General features: G+C 41.4%; 1 protein-coding gene across 1 annotated transcript in view; it reads left to right on the forward strand.

Moving 5' to 3' along the window:
• Window positions 1-1,895: 1,895 nt before the first annotated feature.
• The window catches only part of LOC140927780 (uncharacterized), a 91,898-nt gene continuing 70,242 nt past the window's right edge, over window positions 1,896-23,551 (forward strand). The window contains exons 1-6 of the mRNA XM_073377460.1: window positions 1,896-2,205; window positions 3,852-4,001; window positions 5,124-5,207; window positions 6,512-6,643; window positions 8,211-8,284; window positions 8,420-8,531. Of these exons, the coding sequence (XP_073233561.1) occupies window positions 2,038-2,205; window positions 3,852-4,001; window positions 5,124-5,207; window positions 6,512-6,643; window positions 8,211-8,284; window positions 8,420-8,531 (720 nt within the window). The 5' untranslated portion in view covers window positions 1,896-2,037. The remainder of the gene's footprint in view (window positions 2,206-3,851; window positions 4,002-5,123; window positions 5,208-6,511; window positions 6,644-8,210; window positions 8,285-8,419; window positions 8,532-23,551) is intronic.

Below are 23,551 nucleotides of genomic sequence, written 5' to 3' on the forward strand. Positions count from 1 at the left end.
ATTTTCGGGTTTTTCATGCCCACATTAGAAAACTGGAGTTGTAACGGCAAAACCGCTTTTTTTGTACTCCATGTGGTTATTATTGCTTTAATTTCCATTTTTTCTCTTTTTTCTTCTCTTGAAAAACCGAGCTCGATAAGTCACCGAGCTCGATAAGTCACCGAGCTCGATAAGTCACCGAGCTCGATAAGTCAACGTGCTCGATAACTATTTTTACTTTGTCCCCCCGGAAAAGTGAGAGGCCTCGAGCTCGGTATCGACAAAGCGAGGACGGTTGATATATCGAGCTCGATAAACTCGTATCGAGCTCGGTTGCCCAGAAAACTAAACTGATCCTTTTTCTCAGGGATCGTAGAGCGCGCGAGCGTGAAAATCGCCTTTCCTCCGGCTCGCAGCGACTCTCACGCGCGCTCGAGTATTTCGTTTTTTTCTGTAGTTTAGTCTAGGACGGATCTGGGGCCCGTTTCTCCAAAGTCCCGGTAACTTTTCGGGCTCGAAATGAAATATTCAAATCGAAATATAACGAATAAGAGCGCCGGTCCTGGCTAGCAAAATACTCCACTTTGTTTCACTTTGTTTTGTCATGTAAGATACAAAACTATCGGAAACTTCTTTCTTTCATGCAAAAAACAACAGCTTTACGGGCCTGTTAATTATCGGGACTTTCGAGAAATGGGCCCCTGGACCTTGATTAAAGCATATAACCCTAATTCTCGTGCATTCGTGTAGAAGAACAAAAGCCAGTAGCAGAAAAATTCTCACTTTGCCCCTAAGATAGACAGCTTTAAAAATTTTCAATGGACACGAAAGTCGGAGGTTTTATAGAATACTGATCGATTGTAGCAGTGGAATTGTTTAAAGAAAATCTCACGACGAATTTTGGTTTAATCGCTGTTTTCGAGGAAGTAGCCTTTGAAATTACAAATAGGGTTCAGCATTGCGTTTTTTTGTGTTTTTCGAAATGGTGCAACTAGTCTACTTGCGTTTAGCCGGTTGTAGAGTGTATGAAGGTCATTTACAAAACCAATGAGTGATAACAACGCTTCGGAAACATGCAAAAAGGAGCAAATTTTTCTGCATTAAGTCCTCTCTTTAATTCATGCATAATTTATGTCCTTTTTGTAGAAATTCCAAGATATCTCGAAATTCCTTCTTATAGGTTTTTGTGAACCTTCGCACAACAGATGACAAGCACCCAAAGTATACCGGTAGGTAGCGTCAGGCATTTCTTAAGAAAATGCCGATTTAGAGCTAAAATTATTGTGATGTCATTGTGACGTGATATTTAGTCCGATCGCCCAAAAAATAATATCATAATAACGTGAAAGTCTATGTGTAATACATTTGTTATAATGGTTTTACAATAAAGATAAATTTGTTTAAGTCTGAGAGATTCAAATATGGAAGGTGTAGCTACAAAAATACTGGGTCGCACCACCTTAAATGACCCTTGGTACCCACCGCCCTCACCTCCACTTCTTTGATGATAGCCGATAAAGCTTTCTTAGTTGTGTCTATTAATTAAAAATTGTTAGCACTTTTCCTAATAGGAAGTGACGCCGAGTCTGCTAAATACACTTTGGCGATCTTTTATTGGGTTTTGCCCCAGCTGCGTTTTGTTTGAACTCAAAATATTGCCGTCATTTTGCATTTAATTGTCAGGTACTAAATTAGATAATCCCAAACTCAAAATGTCTCCATTCAGCGTGGACAATACAAATAAAAAATCGTTTTAGTATGTCACTAAACGAACAATGCAGAAAGCGTTGGGTTTTGTTCCCGCCATTTTTGTTTCTAATTGACTAAACAATTGCAGCTCCTTATTTGGAATAATAACAAGCCATTTGCTTTAACAATCCAGCCAATCAAGACCTAGACTGGCTCGCGTCGTTTCCCAAGCGCGTTCGACTGTTGTGCGTGTTCCAGTGGAATGACTTCGAGATGAAAACGAACAAATAAATATATAATCACCAAAAGATCATTCGGCTTCGCAGCTGGAAGTAGATTGCTTGAAATCGGTCCTTGAGAGTTGGTCTGATGACTTCTGTGACGAAAGATCTCGGAGAGAGTTTTCTGCAAAGTGGAGAACTTCTGAGCGAGGACGATGATAGCGACAGTGTCCTAGCAGACGAGTTACGAGGGATGTATCGGAACAAGCTGAACGACATGGATAAAGTGGACGAAAAAAGAGATGAAGCACACCGGGTAAGGTGGATCTAATAATTATTATCCGTGACTTTCCACGCAAAATCATTCGATCTTGTAAATTTCACATCTTTATTTTATACAACGGCGACCCCTGACCATATTATCCAGCTGAAAGATCGATCAAGCCGTGAAATGATCGAAGGAAAATATGAAAAACATGCCTCGATTCTCTTATATACAGCTATATGTTGAGATTTTTCGATTGTCTCCGTTATTTCTGCAAATTTATTTTGAAATCCTTTTAATTTCCGTTTGTGTCGAAGGCCGTTAGCCATTTAGCGAAGCAGCGAAACAGGCCAGCGGTCCTCATTGCGAGTCTGCAAACCGGCGAGCTGAAAAGCGCTTCTAAAATGCGCGAAAGTTGAGAAATTTCTCGCATCAATACGCCTCTTCCAACATCTTCAGAATGCTACGGATGTGGCAGAAACGAAAATTCATTTCGTTAGTAACTACGAGAAAATGCATGGTTGAGTAGCAGTTTGTTTACATTGGCCCCGTTTTGGTCACCGAGGCATGTAATATTGAAACAGGGCAGACACGCTGAAATATTACAATGGCTAATTCCGATGTAAGTAAGCGTTTTACCCGGTGGTTTTCTTTCCGTTATGATGCATTATATGACATTAATATTTTGTACTTTCGGCTTTTGGTTTATTTCATTCTCTAGCTATTGCAAGCACTAGTTGTGCTTTTAATCGTATCAGCAAATCTAGTCTGCAATAAGTCATTAAGCTTAATTTGTCTGAACGCAAAGTTTTAATTCTTTAAAACGAAAGTTTATCTCGTTGTTGAAATCAGATGACACATCAAAATAAACTTATGAAACAGTAAAATATTTTGTTCCTCATTCCAATTTCCAAAAAATTATCTTTTCAAAGTAATATAAAGATGTGTTTTCTTCACTTATCCTCTTTGGCATAATTATGTTAGACTAAGACTGGCTTTTATAGTAATTTTTCATCAACGAGTTGAGCATCAGTCATCTTTGCATACTCAGGCAGGGGTTTCAATTGAAGTAACCAGCAGGCTTGAATAGAGTAACCGACTGTACTAACCTATGGGCCTTGACATTTACATTCAGATTTTATGATATATTTGTCGTTTACTACATTATAAACACTAGTTGTTTCTTCTTTCGGGGACAACAGTAGCTGAATTCTCTGAGCAAAGTAACTGACGAGTTTCGTCAGTTGTCAGTGCTTATTGAAACCCCTGTTTAGGGCTAGGAAAAATTTCCCATCCAGCAGTCCATGACAAGCAGCTTTACTTGCTGGGCAAGTAACTTTTAAAGCTTACTTGCCCAATTGGCAAGCCAGAGTCCAGGCAATTCATCCTCTAACAAAGTCATTAACTAAGACAAGCGAAAAGTGGCCGTTGGCAAGTGAAATGTGACGGCTGCTAGCCCAAAGGACAAGCTGGAATTCAATTTTTTTGCGAGCCCTGATTCTGTAAGGCATTAGTTGGGTCATCTCTAAATCGGTAAGGGTAATTGGGTACTCTGGAAATGAAAGTGTTTGATACTATAGTTTTGCAAAATTTGGGAAGGCAAAACTTTTCAAAAGAAAACATTGAGTTACATTGTAATTCCCTGAAACGGATGAGAAGTGTTTTAAAAAATTAAATAACTTTGTTACTTTTTCTAGCACCAGCTTCAATCACTACAGTCATATGTGAATGAGTTAAGTGATCAAAATGAGATTCTTGTACAGACGGTTGAAGAGCTTGAGCGGGAAGCAAATGATCGTGTGGCCCTGGTGGAGGGTAAACTTCAAAGAACTACTTATTCTCTTAAGGTGCGGTGTAAATTAATTATAGGAGCTGTTAATGTGAGAGCTATGATTTTTGGAGCCATAGTCCCATATCTGATTCTCTCTTTTGGCTGAATTGTATTCTTTCTTTTACATGGTATGGTCAATTCTCTCATAGCAACTGGACCACTTGCCATAAGCGACTCACCTCCCGTGAGCGACCACTTTGTAAATAACCATTTCGTTTCTCAGTCAAATACTGTTTCAAAAATTGTCATAAGCAACCACTTCTCAGATAATTATTTAAAGTGACCAGGGTGCGACCACTTTTAAGGCCAGAAATTTGACATGATTCTTTTGACATGTTTTCTGTTGTCAGTAAGTGACCACCGTGCATGATCACGTTTGATTGTAAAAAAACCATTACTTGAATGTCAAAAAGGTTCAGTTTTTAATAGCGCTGACCAAGCTTGTTGACAGATTATAGCAGTTGCTTTACAAAATAGATGGCTATGATATGATCTGTGGGTAAAAAGAGTAGACTGTTAAATTGTTGCAAAATGTTATGTACAAAGTTGCAACAGTAAGTTTCAACAGTTCCAAGCGCTGTTTGACTTGAAACATTATTGCCAGTTGTCTATTAATTTTAGGTTGTAAGGTGATAACTTTATGCAATTATGATAATCAGTTCAGTTTAAACTTATTTTCCCCCATAAGCAACAACTTTTTCGTGCACCAAGGGTGGTCGCTTACAAGAGAGTTGACTGTATCTGAATTATATGATGGTGGAGAGATGCAGAGTCACAACACAATCAAATTCTGTGGCAACTCAATAAACATTACCACAGAGCAAAAAGTGCTCTTAAGGAAAAACGCAAGGCCACAACACAAAATAGTGCACCGAGGACCCACAGCTGAAGTCAACAGACTCAGGGTAAAGCAAGAAACGTTTTACCCTGGCAATGTAGCATGATTACAATTGCAGTCTTATTGCCCAGCGTTTCCTGTAAAAGAAGCCAGGGTTCATGCATGTAGTATGTAGCTGGCTGGGTCAAAATCCCCAGTCCCTGGCTTAGCTTTTAGCGACAGCCCTAGATTGTAGTATGGCATTTAACTTATTTAATCAATGATGATTGTTTAAACAAGTGAACATTCTTATGAATGTAGGAACACATGGGAAGATCATCTGAACTAGAGCACCAAGTTGACAAGCTGAATAAAGAGAAGAGAGATTATGTGGAAGAGATAAAGGTCAGTTTTATAAAATCTGTTAATATGACTATCACTCAGGAAATTTTTTTTTATATAAAGCATTAGTTACTCAAAGTCTACTAGACAGGGCTTCTGATATTTCGCAGAAAAAAAAGAAAAATTTCGCGGGCTTTTCAGGGGCAAATTCACGGAAAAATCGGCCGATTTCGCGGGAAAAAAGTCAAAATTCGCGGAAAAATCGGCCGATTTCGCGGGATTTTTGCTGGGGAAAAGTCAAAATTCGCCAGAAAATCGTTCAATTTCGCGGGATTTTAGCGGAAAAAAGTCAAATTTCGAAGGATTTTCAGGGGCAAATTCTTAGAAAAATCGGCCGATTTCAAGGGAAATTTCAGGGGGAAACTTCGCCAAGAAACAATCAGTGAAAAACAGCCGATTTTGGTGGATTTTTTTTTGGCAAATTTCGCTAAAATCGATCAATTCTGCGTCGATATGACCAGCGTTGTTTAACGTTGTTTTTTTAACAGGGATAATCATTTGCTCTTTCAACAACAGTTCGCTCGAGAATGCTAAAGCCATCAACATTATGGTTAGTGCCCAGTTTTTCGCAACATTAATCTAAGAACGCCTGGTAGTTTTGGGACGTTGTTTATTCGTTGCAGTGATGAAGTTTCAAGATAAATTTGGACGTTTGGGGTGAATAAAACAGGTCTCATGGCCAAGATAAGTATTAAATATGTTTTGCCGACAAGTATTTTGAAATATTTCTGGCGGATTTCGCGGTATTTTGCGTTTTGGGGGGAATTTCGCGGGATTTTGCGGAAATACCTGAATTTCGCGGGTCCGCGACCGCGCGAAATATCAGAAGCCCTGACTAGACAGTATCAAAATTATTACTATGGTAAGTTATTGATGATTACTACAATAGCATTCAGGAATTGAAATGTTTTATGAAACCCATCAACTAAGACATCTTGCATACACTACTCACTTAAATATGATATGTGTGATCTTACCTGTAGCTTATCAGAATGACTGAATGGGGCAAGAAATTGCTGTGTTATGATCGTGAGCTGACTACTGCACCACGATTGTGAATATCGTTTTGGCAGGCTATCACCCTATGATCAATGTAAAATTTTTGCAGGGGTACTCACGGTATTTTTTGAAGTAACATCCATATAAACTATTCTTTCTTTTCCTGTGTCCTTCCCTATCAGGTGTAATATTTTTATCATCAACCTTTCTATTCACAGCACCTCATATGCTGCCAAGAAACATTAGATGTACATGTAACCTTATAAATAATTGTTCTGTACCTGTAATTGTTTTCTTGCCATTGATAGTCTTTGAAGGAAGAGCTAAATGTAACAGCCCAACAGCTTGCACATCTGGAAACTCGCCAAGAAGACTTAGACTATGACATTGATAACCTGGTGAATCTGATTGGTACTGCGAGAGCCACAGGAAAATGGGAAGTATGTTTGACAGAATATTAAAGTATTGTACACTCACATTACAGTATAAAAATGCTGCCCTCAAACCTTTATGAAGTGATCACTGACTCTTAAGCACAGGGTTGCCCTTTTCAAATTAAGCAGCAGATGAATTTCCTTTTGTAGGCAGAAAAATCTTTATGCATAAGGCCCCCTTTCAGTGCAAAAGACTGCAATGTTTGCTTAGTTTCCAGCAACTAGCCTCTTTAGAGGCAGCAAAAGTTGTCCGTCGCCGGCCACCAGCTAAGCGGCCATCACTGTAAAGCTGACATCTGTTTACAATAAGGTTAAGTCATGTTATACACTAAGTACAATGAAACCCTCAAAAAACAAATCCCTATTATGAAACCCACTGCTGGATCGTGGGATTGTTTTTAGAGGGGTCTAAACTGTAGTGCTCACTGATGGAACTATTTGCCCCTAAAGCATTTTCAGCCGTCATCAGTGTTAGTACTGTACACATATAATAGACCTTCTATGTGATCCTTCAGTGGTAACAATTTCAACTTCAAAGCAAATAGTCAGTACTTAGATTACTAAAAACATTTCTGGTCATATAGGTTCATTTCAACAGGGGGGCGAACCCCCTGGAACCCCCTGTCCCCCTTTCCTGGACCTGCCACTGAAACTCTTGGCATAGCCAAGGCAATAGACCTTTTTAGCTTGTAATTTTTGTTTTCCCATTTCAGTCCATATTTGGATGTTACCCCAAAAAACTGTTTCTTTGAAATGTTGTGCTATCCACAATCATGCATACTGCTTGCATAACTAATGAAAAGTCACAAGGGAGAGCATCACAAAGATCTGAATCGGGAAAATAAAATCTACCAGCTAAAAAGTTTTTCTTTTCAGTCAAATGTTTAAAAATGCACCAATCAGGATTTCTTCCAGTACCCCAATGTTAAAACAATTTACCCCTGGTGTTACATGTACCAATGGTTTTTGCAGCCCTTGGCCCTTTGTTATACTATGCGTCTACTGTAAATAAGTGGTTATTCTTCCACAAGTGCTTGTACCCTGAATGCAGTGCCTTTTGTGTGTGGATGCACTACTGTCATTAAGGGCGAAGGGCAAGAAATTGCCTCTGTTGACCCCCACTATTTTCATAATTCGCTGACCCTATAATGGAGGTCAAAGGGATATTACTAAAACTAGCGACTCCTCCCCTTCCACCCCAAACAAAGTTGAATTGTGAGCAAAATGGGTGGAAATGAGTGCTTTTTTTGGCCACAACATTACTGGGGGGAGTGGGGGAGCGGGATGACAGGATGACCCCAAAGGCGATCTAAAATAATGATGTAAGGAGCAGGGTCCTACATGTACATAACAATTACGTTGAAGGGCATTTTCACACAGCCCCAAGTTCGTTTGTCCTTCATTATAGTTATTTGATTTCCCACCTACTAACTGTATTTAACCAACAACTTAAAATCTGTTTGACAGCCCTAATTCCCTGTGCACGTCCAATTCTACTTTTTGGGACACCAGACTGAAGGTACATGTATTTCAGTGCTGATGTAACATTTGGATCTTTCTGGTTTGCTTTCAGTTGGCTGGCTTAGACCTGAGAACTGTGTCGCTTGATGCCATCTTAGGAGCACATGCTGCAGCTTCTAAGGAATTGTGAGTATTTGTCCACCCTACTTAGCACTGCAGTGTACATGTACATCTGACAAACCCTATTAAGACGTCCTTTACTATTCATGGGACACAGATACAGTTAGGTTACTTCTAACTAATCATTTATTTCTCATACAGGAGGGAGGGAGAAAAAAGACTCAATGATCACATTGCGGAGCTCAAGAAGCAACTGGCTGCCAGGGATCAAATAATTCAACGATTACAAAAAGATCTGAAAGGAAAGGAACAGGTATACCAAAGTATCTTTGGCTTCAGGGTCTTGAAATAGCGTTAATGCCCTAATTAGCACCCGTTGTACTTCATTAACTTTGTGTCAAGTGGAGGGAAAAAAAATTGGGAGAAAAGGGGAGGGGGGCTTGTTTTGTTTTTCAAATTTCTGCCGCAAAATAATATTATCTCTTTTATCTCCAATAAATGCAAACGGTAAACTACGGTAGGAGCTATCTGTATCTGTAAGAAGAAACAAATCTCTCTGTGGTTACTTGTAAGTCCTTTTTCCTCAAAGGTCTGTTAGAACTGTTTCTCCAGACAAACTCACGCTCGCTACGATCAAGAACAGAACGGCTTTAATACTTCTAACCCTCTCTCAGTAAAGATTACAAACTTTAGCCATGTGCTATTTGTGCTGATCAATAACTTCTTGAAACAACATCCTATAATATCCATAAATCTGGCTCCCAAGCCCAGATGACCTTAGAGAGTGCCTGACAAGTTCAGAAAGTAAAAAACAGGAACAAACATTCTTTACATGCTTATATCAGCCTATGAATTCTCGCACTCTCTAACTGGGATCAAATAAGATGTATGTTCAGTGTTTGACTGCTTCTTCTGCGATGCGGCAAAGGTTCTCCGCTGCTACAGCTGCAGCCCTCCTAAAGGGGCGAAACTCCATTGCTCTGGGATTTAGGGATGGGTCTTCTCTCATTCGCTACTCTGGATCACAGGAAAGCTCTAAAGGAAACAGATGCTGGACTGCCCGGTTATGCTCAGCATCCTGGATAAGGATCACATCTCCTAGCTTGACATTCATCTGTTTGGATTTGTGCTTCATGTTTTCTCCTTCCCTCGGAGACTTCAGATATTGTACTCCCCATTTCACCAATTCCATAAAACCTCTTTACACCAGCGCAGATACTTCACTCTCTTCCTCAAGTCAGCATCCCCTTATTCTGTGCTTTCTTCTGGGACAAGTCTTGGTTGACTGAACATCATGGCACATGGAGTCAAAACTGGTAGCTGAGCATCGTCTTCCAGATATGACAGAAGGCGATTATTCAGCGCCACTTCTACATCCAGCAAGACTTCCTCAAGCTCATTCCATGTAAGTTGACCAATACTTTTGTACAATGGCCATTTTAAGACGCCCATAAGCCTCTTAAATTGTCTACCCCCAACCAGGGGGCTCTGCTTAGATAAAATTGCAACCTTATTTCCTGATGAGCGAGGTAGTTCTGAAGCTGTTCATGTTTTACCACCCCATTCAACCACTTCGCTGAGGCAACAAAACTTTGCCCGTTATACAAATAAATCTTCCTGGGGTGGCCTTTTCTCATGATCAACCATTTGAGATACAGGATGAACTCCTCAGCTGTTTGGTTTGGCAGCAACTCCAGGTGGACAGCTCTGGTAAAGCTGCAAGCAGATAACAGACTATATGCTTTTCCTGTTTTTTTTTTTGTCTTGAGTTTGTACCCTATTGGTCCTGCAAAGTCCAGGCCAACTACTTGGAAAGAGGCTTATCCTTCTGTCCTGTCTGTTGGCAATTTTCCAGCTGGTGGGTTTGAGAAAGTGGTAACTTGGAATTTCTTGCACCCATAGCATCCTCTGATAACTGTCTTTCTGAGCTGTCTAAGCTGAGACACCCAATATTGTTGACGAACAAAACTCATGGTATGTTTATCATGGACAATTCTCTCTGTTAACAAGCATCTGATGGTAAGTAGATAGGGTACCTTCCCTGGATTCTTCCTCTACACTCGTACAGACCCTCTTCATTCTTCTGCAAATTAAGTTTGAACTGATCTTCATGCAATGTGTCTGTGTTTAACCTGCTGTTTTGAGCTCTTCCTACCCAGAATTTCACTTGCTTGTCAGTCTGACATGTGGTTAATGAACCAGACAACTGGTACTTCTTGCCTTTCTTAGAGGTTTTGATAAATCTTGCTACCTATTACATGATACGAACTGTCTGCCAGAATCCATGTTTCTCTAAAACCTGGTGTATGGTGTCCTTCATCTCTGTGGCCCCAGGAAACCCTTCCCTTACTAGCTTGGTGTTTGCTTCTGTCTCTTTACTTGGCTTAGTTTGCATCACCGCTGGCCACTTTTCTGGTTTAGACAGCCAGTTTGGTGCCTTCAGTCAGATTTCAAAACACTCTTTAGACAGGGTGCCTGTGCTCTGTTCGCGTAGACCTCCCCTTAACATAGGCCGTGGCATTAATTTGGGCAACTCTATTGGACACAAATTGTTTGTAGTTCCCTTTCTCAGCGATCCAATACAAGACTACTGTACTGTGTGTCCATCAATACACAGAACACAGACCTCACTACATATCCTTCCAAAGTGCCTCTTACATGGTCTACAAGGTTGGCTGCCATGTGAGCAGAAATGAGCTCCAGCCTTGGCATGGCAGGGTGCAAAGAAAGTAATTTTTACAGCTTGCCATTCGGGCAAGCTGAAGCTAACATTTACTAGCCCAAATGTCATTTCAAATAGCCCCCAAAATTTTTTGAAGAGCAGAAATGATTTAACAGTTCTTCTGTAAGTTGAATTCCTCAAACTACTTCACTTGCCCGTCAGGCAAGTTAAGAACAGAATTCACTAGCCCGATAGCAAAATCCACTAGCCCCGGGCTATCGGACACTACTTTTTTTGTATGCTGCATGGTAAGTCCTTTCTTTGCTAAGCATGCCTTTGCTGCTAACAGACTCTGGTGTATACTAGATTCCTGGTACATGACTGCGTACACTGCTGCTGCTGTCCCTTTTACAGAATGCATGCAGGTCTAAAGCTTGGACCAGGTCTTGAGCTATAGTTAGACTGTGTGGGAATTTAAGCCACGAGGCCACTTTCCCTTAAATTCCTCCTATTGTGCTTTCAGTTCCTTTGGTAAAACAGCATCCTAAGGACGTGTCGGTCACATGCTTCTTTAAAAACATTTTCCCTACCAGGGTTACACGACTTGCTACCTCAAGAGGGTCATATGTTGAAGCTAAACTCCTTAGCACTTTTCTCTGTGTGGCTTTTTTTGAATCACCCGAAAAGGTCACAGCCAGAGTATCCTCCACCGAATCCCAAGGGAGCCCAAGTAGTTTGGCTTTATTGGTTCTCACCTCCAACTGATCCTTGGCATATGTCTGGCTATCTTCTGTCAACTGATTATCTGTTCCAGTTCAGGTATATTAGGGTTCCACTTATGCAACTCAAAAGCTGCTCCTTTTAAAACCTGTATTGCAGTTCCTTTCAACACATGCACTTGATCAACCGTATTTTCTCTAGTGATGATGTCATCAACGTAAAGACTTCTCATGATTTGCTCCACATGCTTTCGGTATTCAGTTCTTAAAGTTTCTAAATGTTCTTTCAAGGTCCCCGCAAGAAAAAAAAGGTGACTTCACAAGTCCAAATAAAGCCCGCTTGAACCTCTTACACCTCATAGTCTCAACTTTTGAAGAGTCTTAAGCCCTTATCTAATGAAATCAAAATGTGTGACGATCTGCTTCGCTAATCCGTACCTGCATAAAGGCCAGCTTAATAAGGTCTCCACACAGGGACACTGGATTGAGACGGTTCCGAAGGATCACACTCCCATGTAAATGTTGTAGACGTGGACCAGTCTCTAAGAAATTGTTGAATGAAGCGCCACCTTGGTTTGCCTTATCTAATGCATCAAAGACAATACACATTTTGTTACTCTGTGCTGCTTCTCTTAAGTCTCCTTTGTGCGGCAGATAATAATTGTCTTTCCTCTCGATTGGTTCTCCTGGCTCCCCACCCTTGGTGCTAAATTTGTCTTAATCTTGGCATGCTCGCTAGCCTCAAGGATCACGTGTATAGGCAGCTCGGGCTTGATGCTGGTGTCATGAATTTGCACTCCCTTGCAGTGTTGGTACTTGGTGATTATATCCACACCTGGTTTGGGATAGTTAGCGAAGTTTTCTTTTCCACTTTGCTCGGGATAGTGGGCAAGCTTAAAACCTCTTTAATGTTAGAGACTTGGACCTTGTACATTTCTATCTTCTGACCCGTCCACGTCATGATCATTTCGATTCTCTTACACTCTCTTCGATCTGGGTTTTTGTTCATTTTGCTAATGAGTGCTACATATGCATAGTAGCTTCCAGCTTTTGTGTCCATTTAAACGCTACACCTAATTCCATGCACTTCTACCACTACTACTGGGTCCACCACTTGATTTCTACCTGTTGGTTTCAAAACATATCACAAATCGAACTACTACACTTCTGGCAAGTAGTACAGTGGAACCCTGCTCTACGGACACCCGCTTTATACGGACAGTTCCGTTTGTCCCGACAAAGAGCTCATGGTATTTCGTAAAACTGTCTGCTTTGGTCTTTATATCGATGAAACATGTGTTCCTGACGTTTTCTCTGAGAGCCCGGATAATATGGACACTATGGCATGTCCCCTTGGTGTCCGTAGTAACCGGGTTTCACTGTAGTGCATCTGTATTCTGCCGCTCTATGTCTAGTGCCAGTGCAGTTAAACACAACTTATTGTCTGATATCTCCGCCTGTAGGCTGCCCCTTTAATCTTGTCACTGTCAACTGATTTATGTTCCTTAGACTTACAGTTAACACAATCTCTGGGTCTCTTTCCTTGTCACGTGTCCCAGGGTTGCTATCCAGGGGGACTGAGTTCCTCTTGCTCCCATTTTCTTAAGGGTTCTACTAATTACGGGAACCTCTACTCCTTCCAGTTGTCATCCAGCCTCACTAGATCAGGTGCATCAGCTGGTTTGAAAGCTTATCACAAATCAAACTATGGTGCTTCCCATTACACCTCTAGCAAGTAGTAGTGCAGCTGCTTTCCACCGCACTATGCCAGGTGCCAGTACAGTTAAACACAACTTATTGTCTGAGAAGTACCTCCTCCTGTCGCCTACCCCTTTAATATTGTCACAGTCAACAGATTATGTTCCTAAGACTTACAGTAAGCACAACCCCTATGCTTTCCACCCTCTTGTTTAGCGTGAAGCAATGGGTCTTTTCCCTTGTCACGTTTCCCAGGGTTGCTATTCAAGGGGACTGAGTTCCTCTCCATTTTCTTAAGGCTTCTACTAATTGTGGGAACCTTCACGCCTGTCAGTTATCATCCAGCCTCACTAGATGAGATCTTATGCCTGGTAGTTAATTTAGGGTAAGTCAAAAGTACCCTCTAATATCTTTCTTCTTACCCAATCCATGGACTCTAAGGTTTGGATATTGGTAATTAGTTTCTCATAGAACTCATTAATTCTTGTTGGGTTAGTCTCTTTGATAACTGATAATCCCATTATGTACTGGATGTGAGCATTAGGTACTTCCCTTGGCTTTGCATATTTGGTCATGAGAATGTTCTTAGCTCGTGTGTATCCCTCAATGTTAAAGGGGAACCCATCGATGACAGCTATTTCTTGGTACAAGTAGTTCTTTCAAGTATAAGATTTCTGCAACTTAAGGAATGTCTGATTTGTCTATTGTCGCTTTAAACTGCTCTTAAAACCTTTGGCGATGTAGATGCGTCCCCTGCAATTTCATTATTACAAGTTTGCATAGTTTTGCATTAAGGTTACCTGCATCACTCTCCTTGTCAATGGTTTTCGCTTCGGATTTCTTTTTAATCTCAAGTCTCGCTTTCTCCTCTTTTACTTGAGTTTCTCTTGCTTCTTGTTCCTTAACTTTTCTTTCAGGTCTTCAAATTCTTGGACCACTTTCTCGTACTTGCCCAACTCTGTTGGAATACACCACCTGTTGATCATTGGCTGGTCTGTCTTCTAGTCCCAGTACATAAAGGCTGCACAATTACTCCTAGTTAGGTACACACTGCTCAGGTTTTTCCTCAGGTCTAGGGGACATTATGGTCCAGCCAACTGCTATGAATTCGTCTATTGGTTCTCCTGGATCCCAATCTTTGGTGCTAAATTTGTTTTAAACTTGGCGTACTTGCTAGCCCTGAGGATCTCGTGTATAGGCAGCGCGGGCTTGATGTCAGTATCATTAATTTCCACACTCTTGAGGTATTGGTACTTCGTGATTATACCCACACCAGGTTCTTGATAGTTAGCAAAATTCCCTTTTCCACTTTACTCAGGATAGTGGGCAAGCTAATACCCACTTTAATGTTAGACACTTGGAACTTGTACATTTCTATCTTCCGACTTGTCTACGTGTTCATCGTTTCGATTCTCTTATACTCTCTTCGATATGGGTTTCTGTTCAGTTCGCTAATGAATGCCGCTAATGCATTGGAGCTTCCAGCTCTTATGTCCAATAAAGCTCTACCCCTTATTCCAACCACATGTCCCTCAGCTTCTGGGTACACCAGTTGGTAGCATCAGCCTGTTTGAACGCTCATCACAAATCAAACTATGGTGCTTCCCATTACACCTCTGGCAAGTACAATGTAGTAGTGCATCTGCATTCCTCCGCTCTATGCCAAGTGCCAGTACAGTTAAACACAACTTATTCTCTGACAATTACCTCCTCCTGTCAGCTACCCCTTTAATCTTGTCACAGTCAACTGATTTATGTTCCTCAGACTCACAGTAAACACTAACCCCTATGCTTTCCACTCTCTGGTTTAGCTTGAAGCAATGGGCTCTTTCTCTTGTCATGTCTCCCAGGGTTGCCATCCAGGGGGACTGAGTTCCTCTTACAGTCAAACCCATTTTCTTAAGGCTTCTACTAATTGCGGGAAACTTGTTCCCCTAACTTTTGTTCCAGCTCTTCTAATTGTTTGACCATCCATTCGTACTTGCCCACTTCTATTTGAATACACCTCCTGTTGATCGTCGGCTGGTCTCTCCTCTAGTCTCAGTACGTAAGGCTACACAACGACTCCTAGTTAAGTACTCAATTCTTAGGTTTGTCTCATGTCCAGGGGACATTATGATCCAGCCCACTGCTGTGAATTCTTCTTTTGGTTCTTCTGGATCCCTACCCTTTGTGCTAAATTTGTCGTAAACTTGGCATACTTGCTAGCCCCGAGGATCACGTGTATAGGCAGCTCGGGCTTGATGTCAGTGTTATTAATTTCCACGCTTTTGAGGTATTGGTACTCTGTGATTATATCCACACTGGGTTCTTGATAGTAAGCAAAATTTCCTTTTCCACTTTACTCAGGATAGTGGGCAAGCTAATACCCACTTTAATGTTAGACACTTGGAACTTGTACATTATTTTGTATCTTCTGACTTGTCCACGTCATCATCATTTTGATTCTCTTCTACTCTCTTTGATTTGGTTTTCTGTTCAGTTTGCTAAGGCGTGCCGCTGATGCATAGGAGCTTTGAGCTCTCGTGACCAATAAAGCTCTATACCTAATTCCTTTCACTTCTCCCTCAACTACTGGGTACACCACTTGACCTCTACCAGTTGCTAGCATCATCAGGTTTCAAAAAGCTTATCACAAATTGAACTATGTTGCTTCCCATTACACCTCTGGCAAGTAGTAGTGCATCTGCATTTGGCTGCTCTATGTCAAGTGGCAGTTCAGTTGTAAACAACTTATTGTCTGACAATTACTTCCTCTGGTCGGCTACCCCTTTAGTGTTGACACAACCCCTATGCTTTCCAGCCTCTTGTTTAGCTTAAAGCAGTGGGTCTTTTCCCTTGTCACGTCTCCCAGGGTTGCCATCCAGCGGAACTGAGTTCCTCTCACAGTCAGACCCATTTTCTTTAGGCTTCTAGGAATTGCGGGAACCTCCACGCCTGCCAGTTATCATCCAGCCTCACTAGATCAGCTCTTATGCCTGGTAGTTTATCAAGGGTAAGTGTAACATACCCTCTAATATCTTTCTTCTTACCCATGGACTCTAAGGTGTGGATATTGGTAACCACTTTCTCATAGAACTCATTAATTCTTGTTGGGTTAGTGCTTGTGATAACTGATAATCCCATTATGCACTGGATGTGAGCATTAGCTACTTCCCTTGGCTTTGCATATTTGGTCATGAGAATGTTCTTAGCTTGTGTGTATCCCTCAGTGTTAAAGGGCAACTCATCGGTGACAGCTCTATTTCTTGGTGCAAGTAGTAATTTTAAGTATAAGACTTTGGCAACTTGACCAATGGTTGATTTGTATAAATTATTGTGACCTCAAGTGCTTTCAAAACCTTTGCCAATGTGGATGCGTCTTCTGGAATTGTGTTATCACAAGTTTGGGTAGTGTAACGTTTAGTTTAGCTGCAACACTCTCCTTCTCGATGGTTTCCGCTTAGAATTTATTCTTGCTCTCAAGTCTCGCTCTCTCTTCATTTTCTTGTGTTTGTCGTGCTTCTTGTTCCCTTAACTTTGCTCCAGCTTTTCTAATTCTTCGACCATTTTCTCGTACTAGCCCAACTCTGCTTGAATACCCGAACTCCAGTCTGTTATGACATGTTCTTCGTCACCTTGTCCGATTTGAAGTACTTGTTCAATTGCTTTTAGTTCATGGCATTCCTCAACTTTGTCTCTCCATAAACTTGCGATGTCTTTGAATTGAGTTTAAGAAATTGCTTCCAGCAATCTTGTTTGTGTTTTCGTTCGTCAGCTACAGTACTTTCGATCTGTCTTGGATCGTTTTCGCCTGTTTTTTGACTGTTGCTGCTGTTGTTGTGATGATTTGGTCCTGGCAGGGTCGCCACTTTGTCAGAACTGTTTTTTTCAGACGATAAACTCACTCTTGCTTCGATGAAGAACAGACCTGTTTTAATGCTTTTAACCCTCTCTCGGTAAAGATTACAAACTCCTATGTGCTTTTTGTGCTGATAGATCACTTCCTGAAACAACATCCTAAAATATTTATAAACCTGGTTCCCAGTCCATGATAACCTTAGAGAGTGCCTGACTAGTTCACAAAGTGAAAAAACTTGAACAAATATTCTTTTATCCTTGTATCAGTCTATGAATTCTTACAGGTCGAAGGTCCTATTATAAGTTCTGGTAGTGAAATCCTTCTACCCTGTCTTGAGTACGTACCTCTGTGTGCAGAAAACATTTTTTTTTACCCGATAAAACTTTTGGCACCCAGGGTAGGAGCTTTAAGACTCAGGTGAAAGCATGAATTTTTTGGTGAGACAAACTAAATTGCGGTTGGGATTGACCTTCACTGAGTTTGTTTGACTTGTTGGAACCCTGAAACTTCTCATAACCTTGGATCCACAGAGATATTCTTCTCTTCCTAAAGATGATTAATAAAAGAAGTTTTACCACCCCTTTTAACCACTAAGCTGCGCCAACAAAAGTTTTCTTGTTAGTTCTCTCATAAATCTTCCTGGGGTGGCCTTTTCTCTTGATGAACCGTTTGAGATGCTTGATGAACGCCTTAGCGTTTTGGTTTGGCTGCAACTCAAAGCCGACAGCTCTGGTTAAGCTGCAAGCAAATAACAAATATAAGCTTTTCCTTGTTTCTTTGTCTTGAGTTTGTACCCTATAGGTCCTGCAAAGTCCGGGCCAACTACTTGGAAAGAGGCTGATCCTTCTGTCCTGTCTGGTGGCAGTTTTCCAGCTGGTGGGTTTGAGAAAGCAGTAACTTGAAATTTCCTTCACCCATAGCATCCTTTGATAAGTGTCTTTGTGAGCTGTCTACTGTTTTGAACTCTTCGTACACAGAATTTCACTTGTTTGTCAGTCTCACTTGTGCTCAGTGGACAGACAACCTGTACTTCATGCCTTTTTTTACAGGTTTGGATAAATCTTGCCGCCCATGACGTGGTACGAATTGTCTGCCAGAATCCATGTTTCTCTAAAATCTGGTGCAGGGTGTCCTCCATCTCTGTGGCCCCAGCAAACACTTTCTTTACTATTTTTGCCTCTGCGTCTGTCTCTGCTTAGCGTAGTTTGCATTACTGCTGGCGACATTTCTGGTTTACACAGCCAGTTTGGTCCCTATGACCAAACTGGCTCTTAAGACGTTCTCTAGACAGGGTGCCTCTGCTCTGTTCTTGAATACCTCCACTTCACATAGGCTGTGGCATTAATGAGTAACCTCTATTGGACAGAAATTGTTTAAAGCTCCCTGACCAGCGATCTAATGCAAAACTACTGTACTGTCTTTCGATCCATACACAAAACACACTACATATTCTTTCAAAGCCCTTCTTACATTGTCTACAATGTTGGCTGCCATGTGAGCTGAAATGTGCTCCAACCTGGGCACGGTAAGTCCTTTCTTTGCTAACCATGCCTTTGCTGCTAACAGACTATGGTGCATACCAGATTCTTGATACATGAGTGTGTGTGCTAATTTCAGCTCACTTGGCCACTTTCCTTTAAATTTGTCTTAATTGTGGTTTTAGTTCCTTGGGTAAAACAGTATCCCAAGAAGGCTTCGCTCACATGCATCTCTTAAAACCAGTTTCTCTACCAAGGTTAAAGGACTTGCTACCGCAAGAGGTTCATATATTGCAGTTAAACTCCTTAACACGTTTCTCTCTGTGGCTTTTTGTAAATCACTGGAAAAGGTCACAGGCAGAGTGTCCTTCCCTGCTAAGGGAGCCGAAGTAGTTTTGCTTCAGTGGTTTTAACCCTCCAACTGTTCCTTGGCACATATCTGGCTATCGTCTGTCAATTGTTTATCTGCTTCCAGCTCTGGTACCTCAGAGTTCCACCTATGCAACTCGAAAGCTGCCCTTTAAAAAAACCACTATTGCAGTTCCTTTCAACCCATGCACTTGATCGACCATATCTTCCCCAGTGATTTTCTCCACATGCTTTAGCTATTCAGTTCTTAAAGTTTCTAAATGTTGTTTTAAGGTCCGTGCGAGAAGAAACAGCGACTGCACAAGTCCAAATAAAGCCCGCTGAACCTCAAAATCTCAACTTGTGATGAGTCTTCATTGTTCAATGAAGGGCTATCTTAGTACTTCTTAATGCTTCCCCTGGAATTTCGTTATCACAAGTTTGTGTAGCTTAACATTAAGTTTACCTACATCACTCTCCTTCTCAACGGTTTACGCTTTGAATTTCTTCTTGCTCTCAAGTCTCGCTTTCTCCTTTTTCCTTGAGTTTCTCCGGCTTCTTGTTCCCTTAGTTTTTTTTCTGTCTTCAAATTCTTGGACCACTTTCTTGTACTTGCTCAACTCTTCTTGAATACCCAAACTGTAATCTTTAGTGAGATCTTCTTTTTCATCTCGCCAATTTTAAGTTCTTGTACGTTCGCTTTTATTTCATTGCATTCCTCAAGTTTGCTTTTCAAAAACTTGCGAGATCTTCGAATTGGTTTCAGCAAATTGCTTCGAGCAATCTTGTTTGTGTTTTTGTTCGTCGGCTGCAGTACTTTCATTTGGTTTTGGATTCTTTTCTCCTGATTTTTAATGGTTGCCACTGTTGTTATCATGATTTTGTTCTGGCAGGTCGCCACTTTGTCGGAACTGTTTCTTTAGATGATGAACTCACGTTCTCTACGATCCAGCACAGAACTGTTTTAATACTTCTTGAAACAACATCCTATAATATCCACAAACCTGGGTCCCAGACCTCGATGACCCTAGAGAGCGCCTGACTAGTTCACAAAATGAAAAAACATGAAGAAACATTCTTAGCATTCTAATATCAGTCTACAAGTTCTCACAAGTCAAAGGTCCTATTATAAGTTCTGGTATTAAAATCGTCCTACCCCATCAGGAGTACGTACCTCTATGCGGAAAACAATTTTTTTACTCCAATAAAACTTCCGGCACCCTGGGTAGGAGCCGTTGGACTCAGGTTAAAGCGTGAATTTTTTCGTGAGACGAACCAAATTGTGCTTGGAATTGACCTTAACTGAGTTTGTTTGACTTCTTGGAGACGTCAAACTTGACGTAACTTGGATCCACCGAGACATTTTACTGTGGATAAAGCAGATGAAGAGAACACGTTTTACCACCCCATTCAACCACTTTGCTGCCGCAACAAACGTCCGCCCGTTATACCAATAAATCTTCCTGCGGTGGCTTTTTCTCGTGATGAACTGTTTAAGATGCTTGATAAACTCCTCAGCTGTTTGGTTTGGCTGCAACTCAAAGTGGACAGCTCTGGTAAAGCTGCAAGCAAATAACAAAATATATGCATAGCATCCTCTGATAACTCTCTTTGTGAGCTGTCTTAGCCGAGGGACCCAATATTACTGACGAGCAAAACTCATCGTAAGTCTTACTCCTACCCTGGATTCTTCCTCTGCACTCGTGCTGACCCTTTTCATTCTTCTGCAAATTAAGTTGGACCTGATTTTCATGGAAAGTGTCTGTATTTAACCTGCTGTTTTGAGATCTTCCTAACCAGAATTTCACTTGCTTGTCAGTCTCACATGTGGTCAATGGCCAGACAACCTGCACTTCTTTTCTACAGTTGTGGATAAATCTTGCTTCCCATGACGTGATACGTATTGTCTGCCAAAATCCATGTTTCTCTAGAATCTGGTGTTGGGTGTCCTTCATCTCTGTGGCCCCCGCAAACACTCCCTTTACTAGCTTGGCCTCTGCTTCTTTCTGTTTACTTGGCTTAGTTTACACCACGGCTGGCCACTTTTCTGGTTTAGACAGCCAGTATGATGCCTTATGTCAGATTTCAAGATGGTCTTTAGACAGGGTGCCTCTGCTCTGTTCCCGTATACCTCCCCTTAACATAGGCCGTGGCATTAATTTGAGCGACTCTATTGGGCACAAATTGTTTCTAGCTCCCTTCCTCAGCGATCCAATACAAGACTACTGTACGTTCTGTCCATCCATACACAGAACACAGACCTCGCTACATATCCTTCAAAAGCGCTTGTTATATTGTCTACAATGTTGGCTGCCATGTGAGCAGAAATGAGCTCCAACCTTGGCATTGTAAGTCCTTTCTTTGCTAAGCGTGCGTTTGCTGCTAACAGACTCTGGTGTATACCAGATTCCTGATACATGACTGCGTACACTGCTACTGCTGTCCCTTTCCCACTAGAATCACAGAATGCCTGCAGATCTAAAGCTTGGACCAGTTTTAGAGCCATAGTTAGACTGCGTAGGAACTTAAGCTCACCAGGCTACTTTCCCTTAAATTTCTCCCGTTGTGCTTTCAGTTCCTTGGGTAAAACAGCATCTCAAGGAAGGTGTCGGTTACATGATTCTCTCAAAACCATTTTCCCTACTAATGTTAATGGACTTCCTGCCCCGAGACGGTTATATATTGAAGCTAAACTCCTTAGCTCTTCTCTCTCTGTGACTTTTTGTGAATCACCGGAAAAGGTCACAGCCAGTGTCCTCCACCTTGTCCAAATCAAGCGCGTGTAGTTTTTCTGCAGTGGTTTTCAGCCCCAACTGTTCCTTGGCATATGTTTGGCCATCTTCTGTCAACTGATTATCTGCTTCCAGTGTGGTTCATTGGAGTATATATAATTGGAAACCTGCCCCTTTAATAACCTCTATTGCAGTTCCTTTTAAGTCCTACCCTTGATCAAGCATATCTTCCCCAGTGATGATATCATCAACGTAAAGACTTCTCATGATTTCCTCCACTTGCTTTGAGTATTCATTTCTTAAAGCTTCTAAAAGTTGTTTCAAGGTCCCTGTAAGAAGAAACTGCGACTACACAAGTCCAAATAAAGCCTGCGTGAACCTCAAAGTGTCAAGAGTCTTTACCGCTGATCCAATGAAATCTTAACGTCTCACGATCTGCTTCTCTAATCCGTACCTGAGAGAAGGCCTGCTTAATAATGTCTCCACACAAGGCAACTGGTTCGAGAAGGTTCCGAACCAGCACACTCCAAAGGAAATTAAATTTTATAGAGGTGGCCCAGTCTCTAAGCAATCATTCAATTAAGGGCCACCTTGGTTTGCCTTTTTTACTGCATCAAAGACAATACGCATCGTTGTACTCTGTAATGCTTTTCTTATGACTGCTTTGTGTAGGAGATAACATTCTCCCTCCTCTTGAGTCTCATCGCTCACTCTCTCCACAATACCTTCTTTCAGTTGGTTCTACCCAGAGTAGTGGGCGAGCCAAAAACTCCCTTTATGTTAGAGAATTGGATCTTGTACATTTCTATCTTCTGTCTTATCCACGTCATTATTTTTTCAATTCTCTCGTACTCTCTTCCATGCGCTGTTCAGTTTTGCTAATAAGTGCCGCTGATGTATAAGACCTCCCAGCTCCCATATCCAATAAAGCGCTACACCTAATTCCATCCACTTCTACCACAACTACAAGGTACACTACTTGACCTGCACCTTTTGCTAGCATCAGCTGGTTTGAAAGCTTATCACAAATCGATCTGTAGTGCTTCCTATTACACATCTGGCAAGAAGTAGTGCATCTGCATTCTGTCACTCTATGCCTGGTGCCAGTACAGTTTCAACACAACTTATTGTCTGACAAGTACTTCCTTCTGTCGGCTACCCTTTTACTCTTGTCATAGTCAACTGATTTATGTTCCTTAGACTTACAGTAAACACAACCCCTATGATTTCCACCCGCTTGTTTAGCTTGAAGCAATGGGTCTTTTCCCTTGTCACGTCTCCCAGGGTGGTTGCCATCCAAGGGTACTGATTTCCTCTCACACCCATTTTCTTAAGGCTTCTACTAGTTGAGGGAACCTCCACTCCTTCCATTTGTTATCCATCCTCACTAGATCAGCTCTTAAGCATGGTAGTTTATCTGGGTAAGTCTAACATACCCTCTAATATCTTTGTCCTTACCCATGGACTCTAAGGTTTGGATTTTGGTAACCAGTTTCTTATAGAACTCATTTGTTTTTGTTGGGTTAGTCCCTCTGATAACTGGCAATCATATTATGCACTGGATGTGAGCATGAGCTACTTTCCTTGGCTCTGCATATTTGGTCGTGAGAATGTTCTTAGCTCGTGTGTATCCCTCAGTGTTAAAGGGTAACCCATCGATAACAGCTCTAACTCTTGGTAAAAGTAGTTCCTTCAAGTATGCGACTTTGGCAACTTGACCAATGTCTGATTTTTCTATTATCGCTTCAAACTGTCCCCAAAACCTTTGCCAATCTACTTGTAGATGCGTCCCATGGAGTTTCGTTTTAACAAGTTTGGGTACTTAAACGTTTAGTTTAGCTGCATTACTCGCCTT

This window comes from Porites lutea, chromosome 2 (genome assembly GCF_958299795.1).
Source record: "Porites lutea chromosome 2, jaPorLute2.1, whole genome shotgun sequence".
NCBI lineage: Eukaryota > Metazoa > Cnidaria > Anthozoa > Scleractinia > Poritidae > Porites > Porites lutea.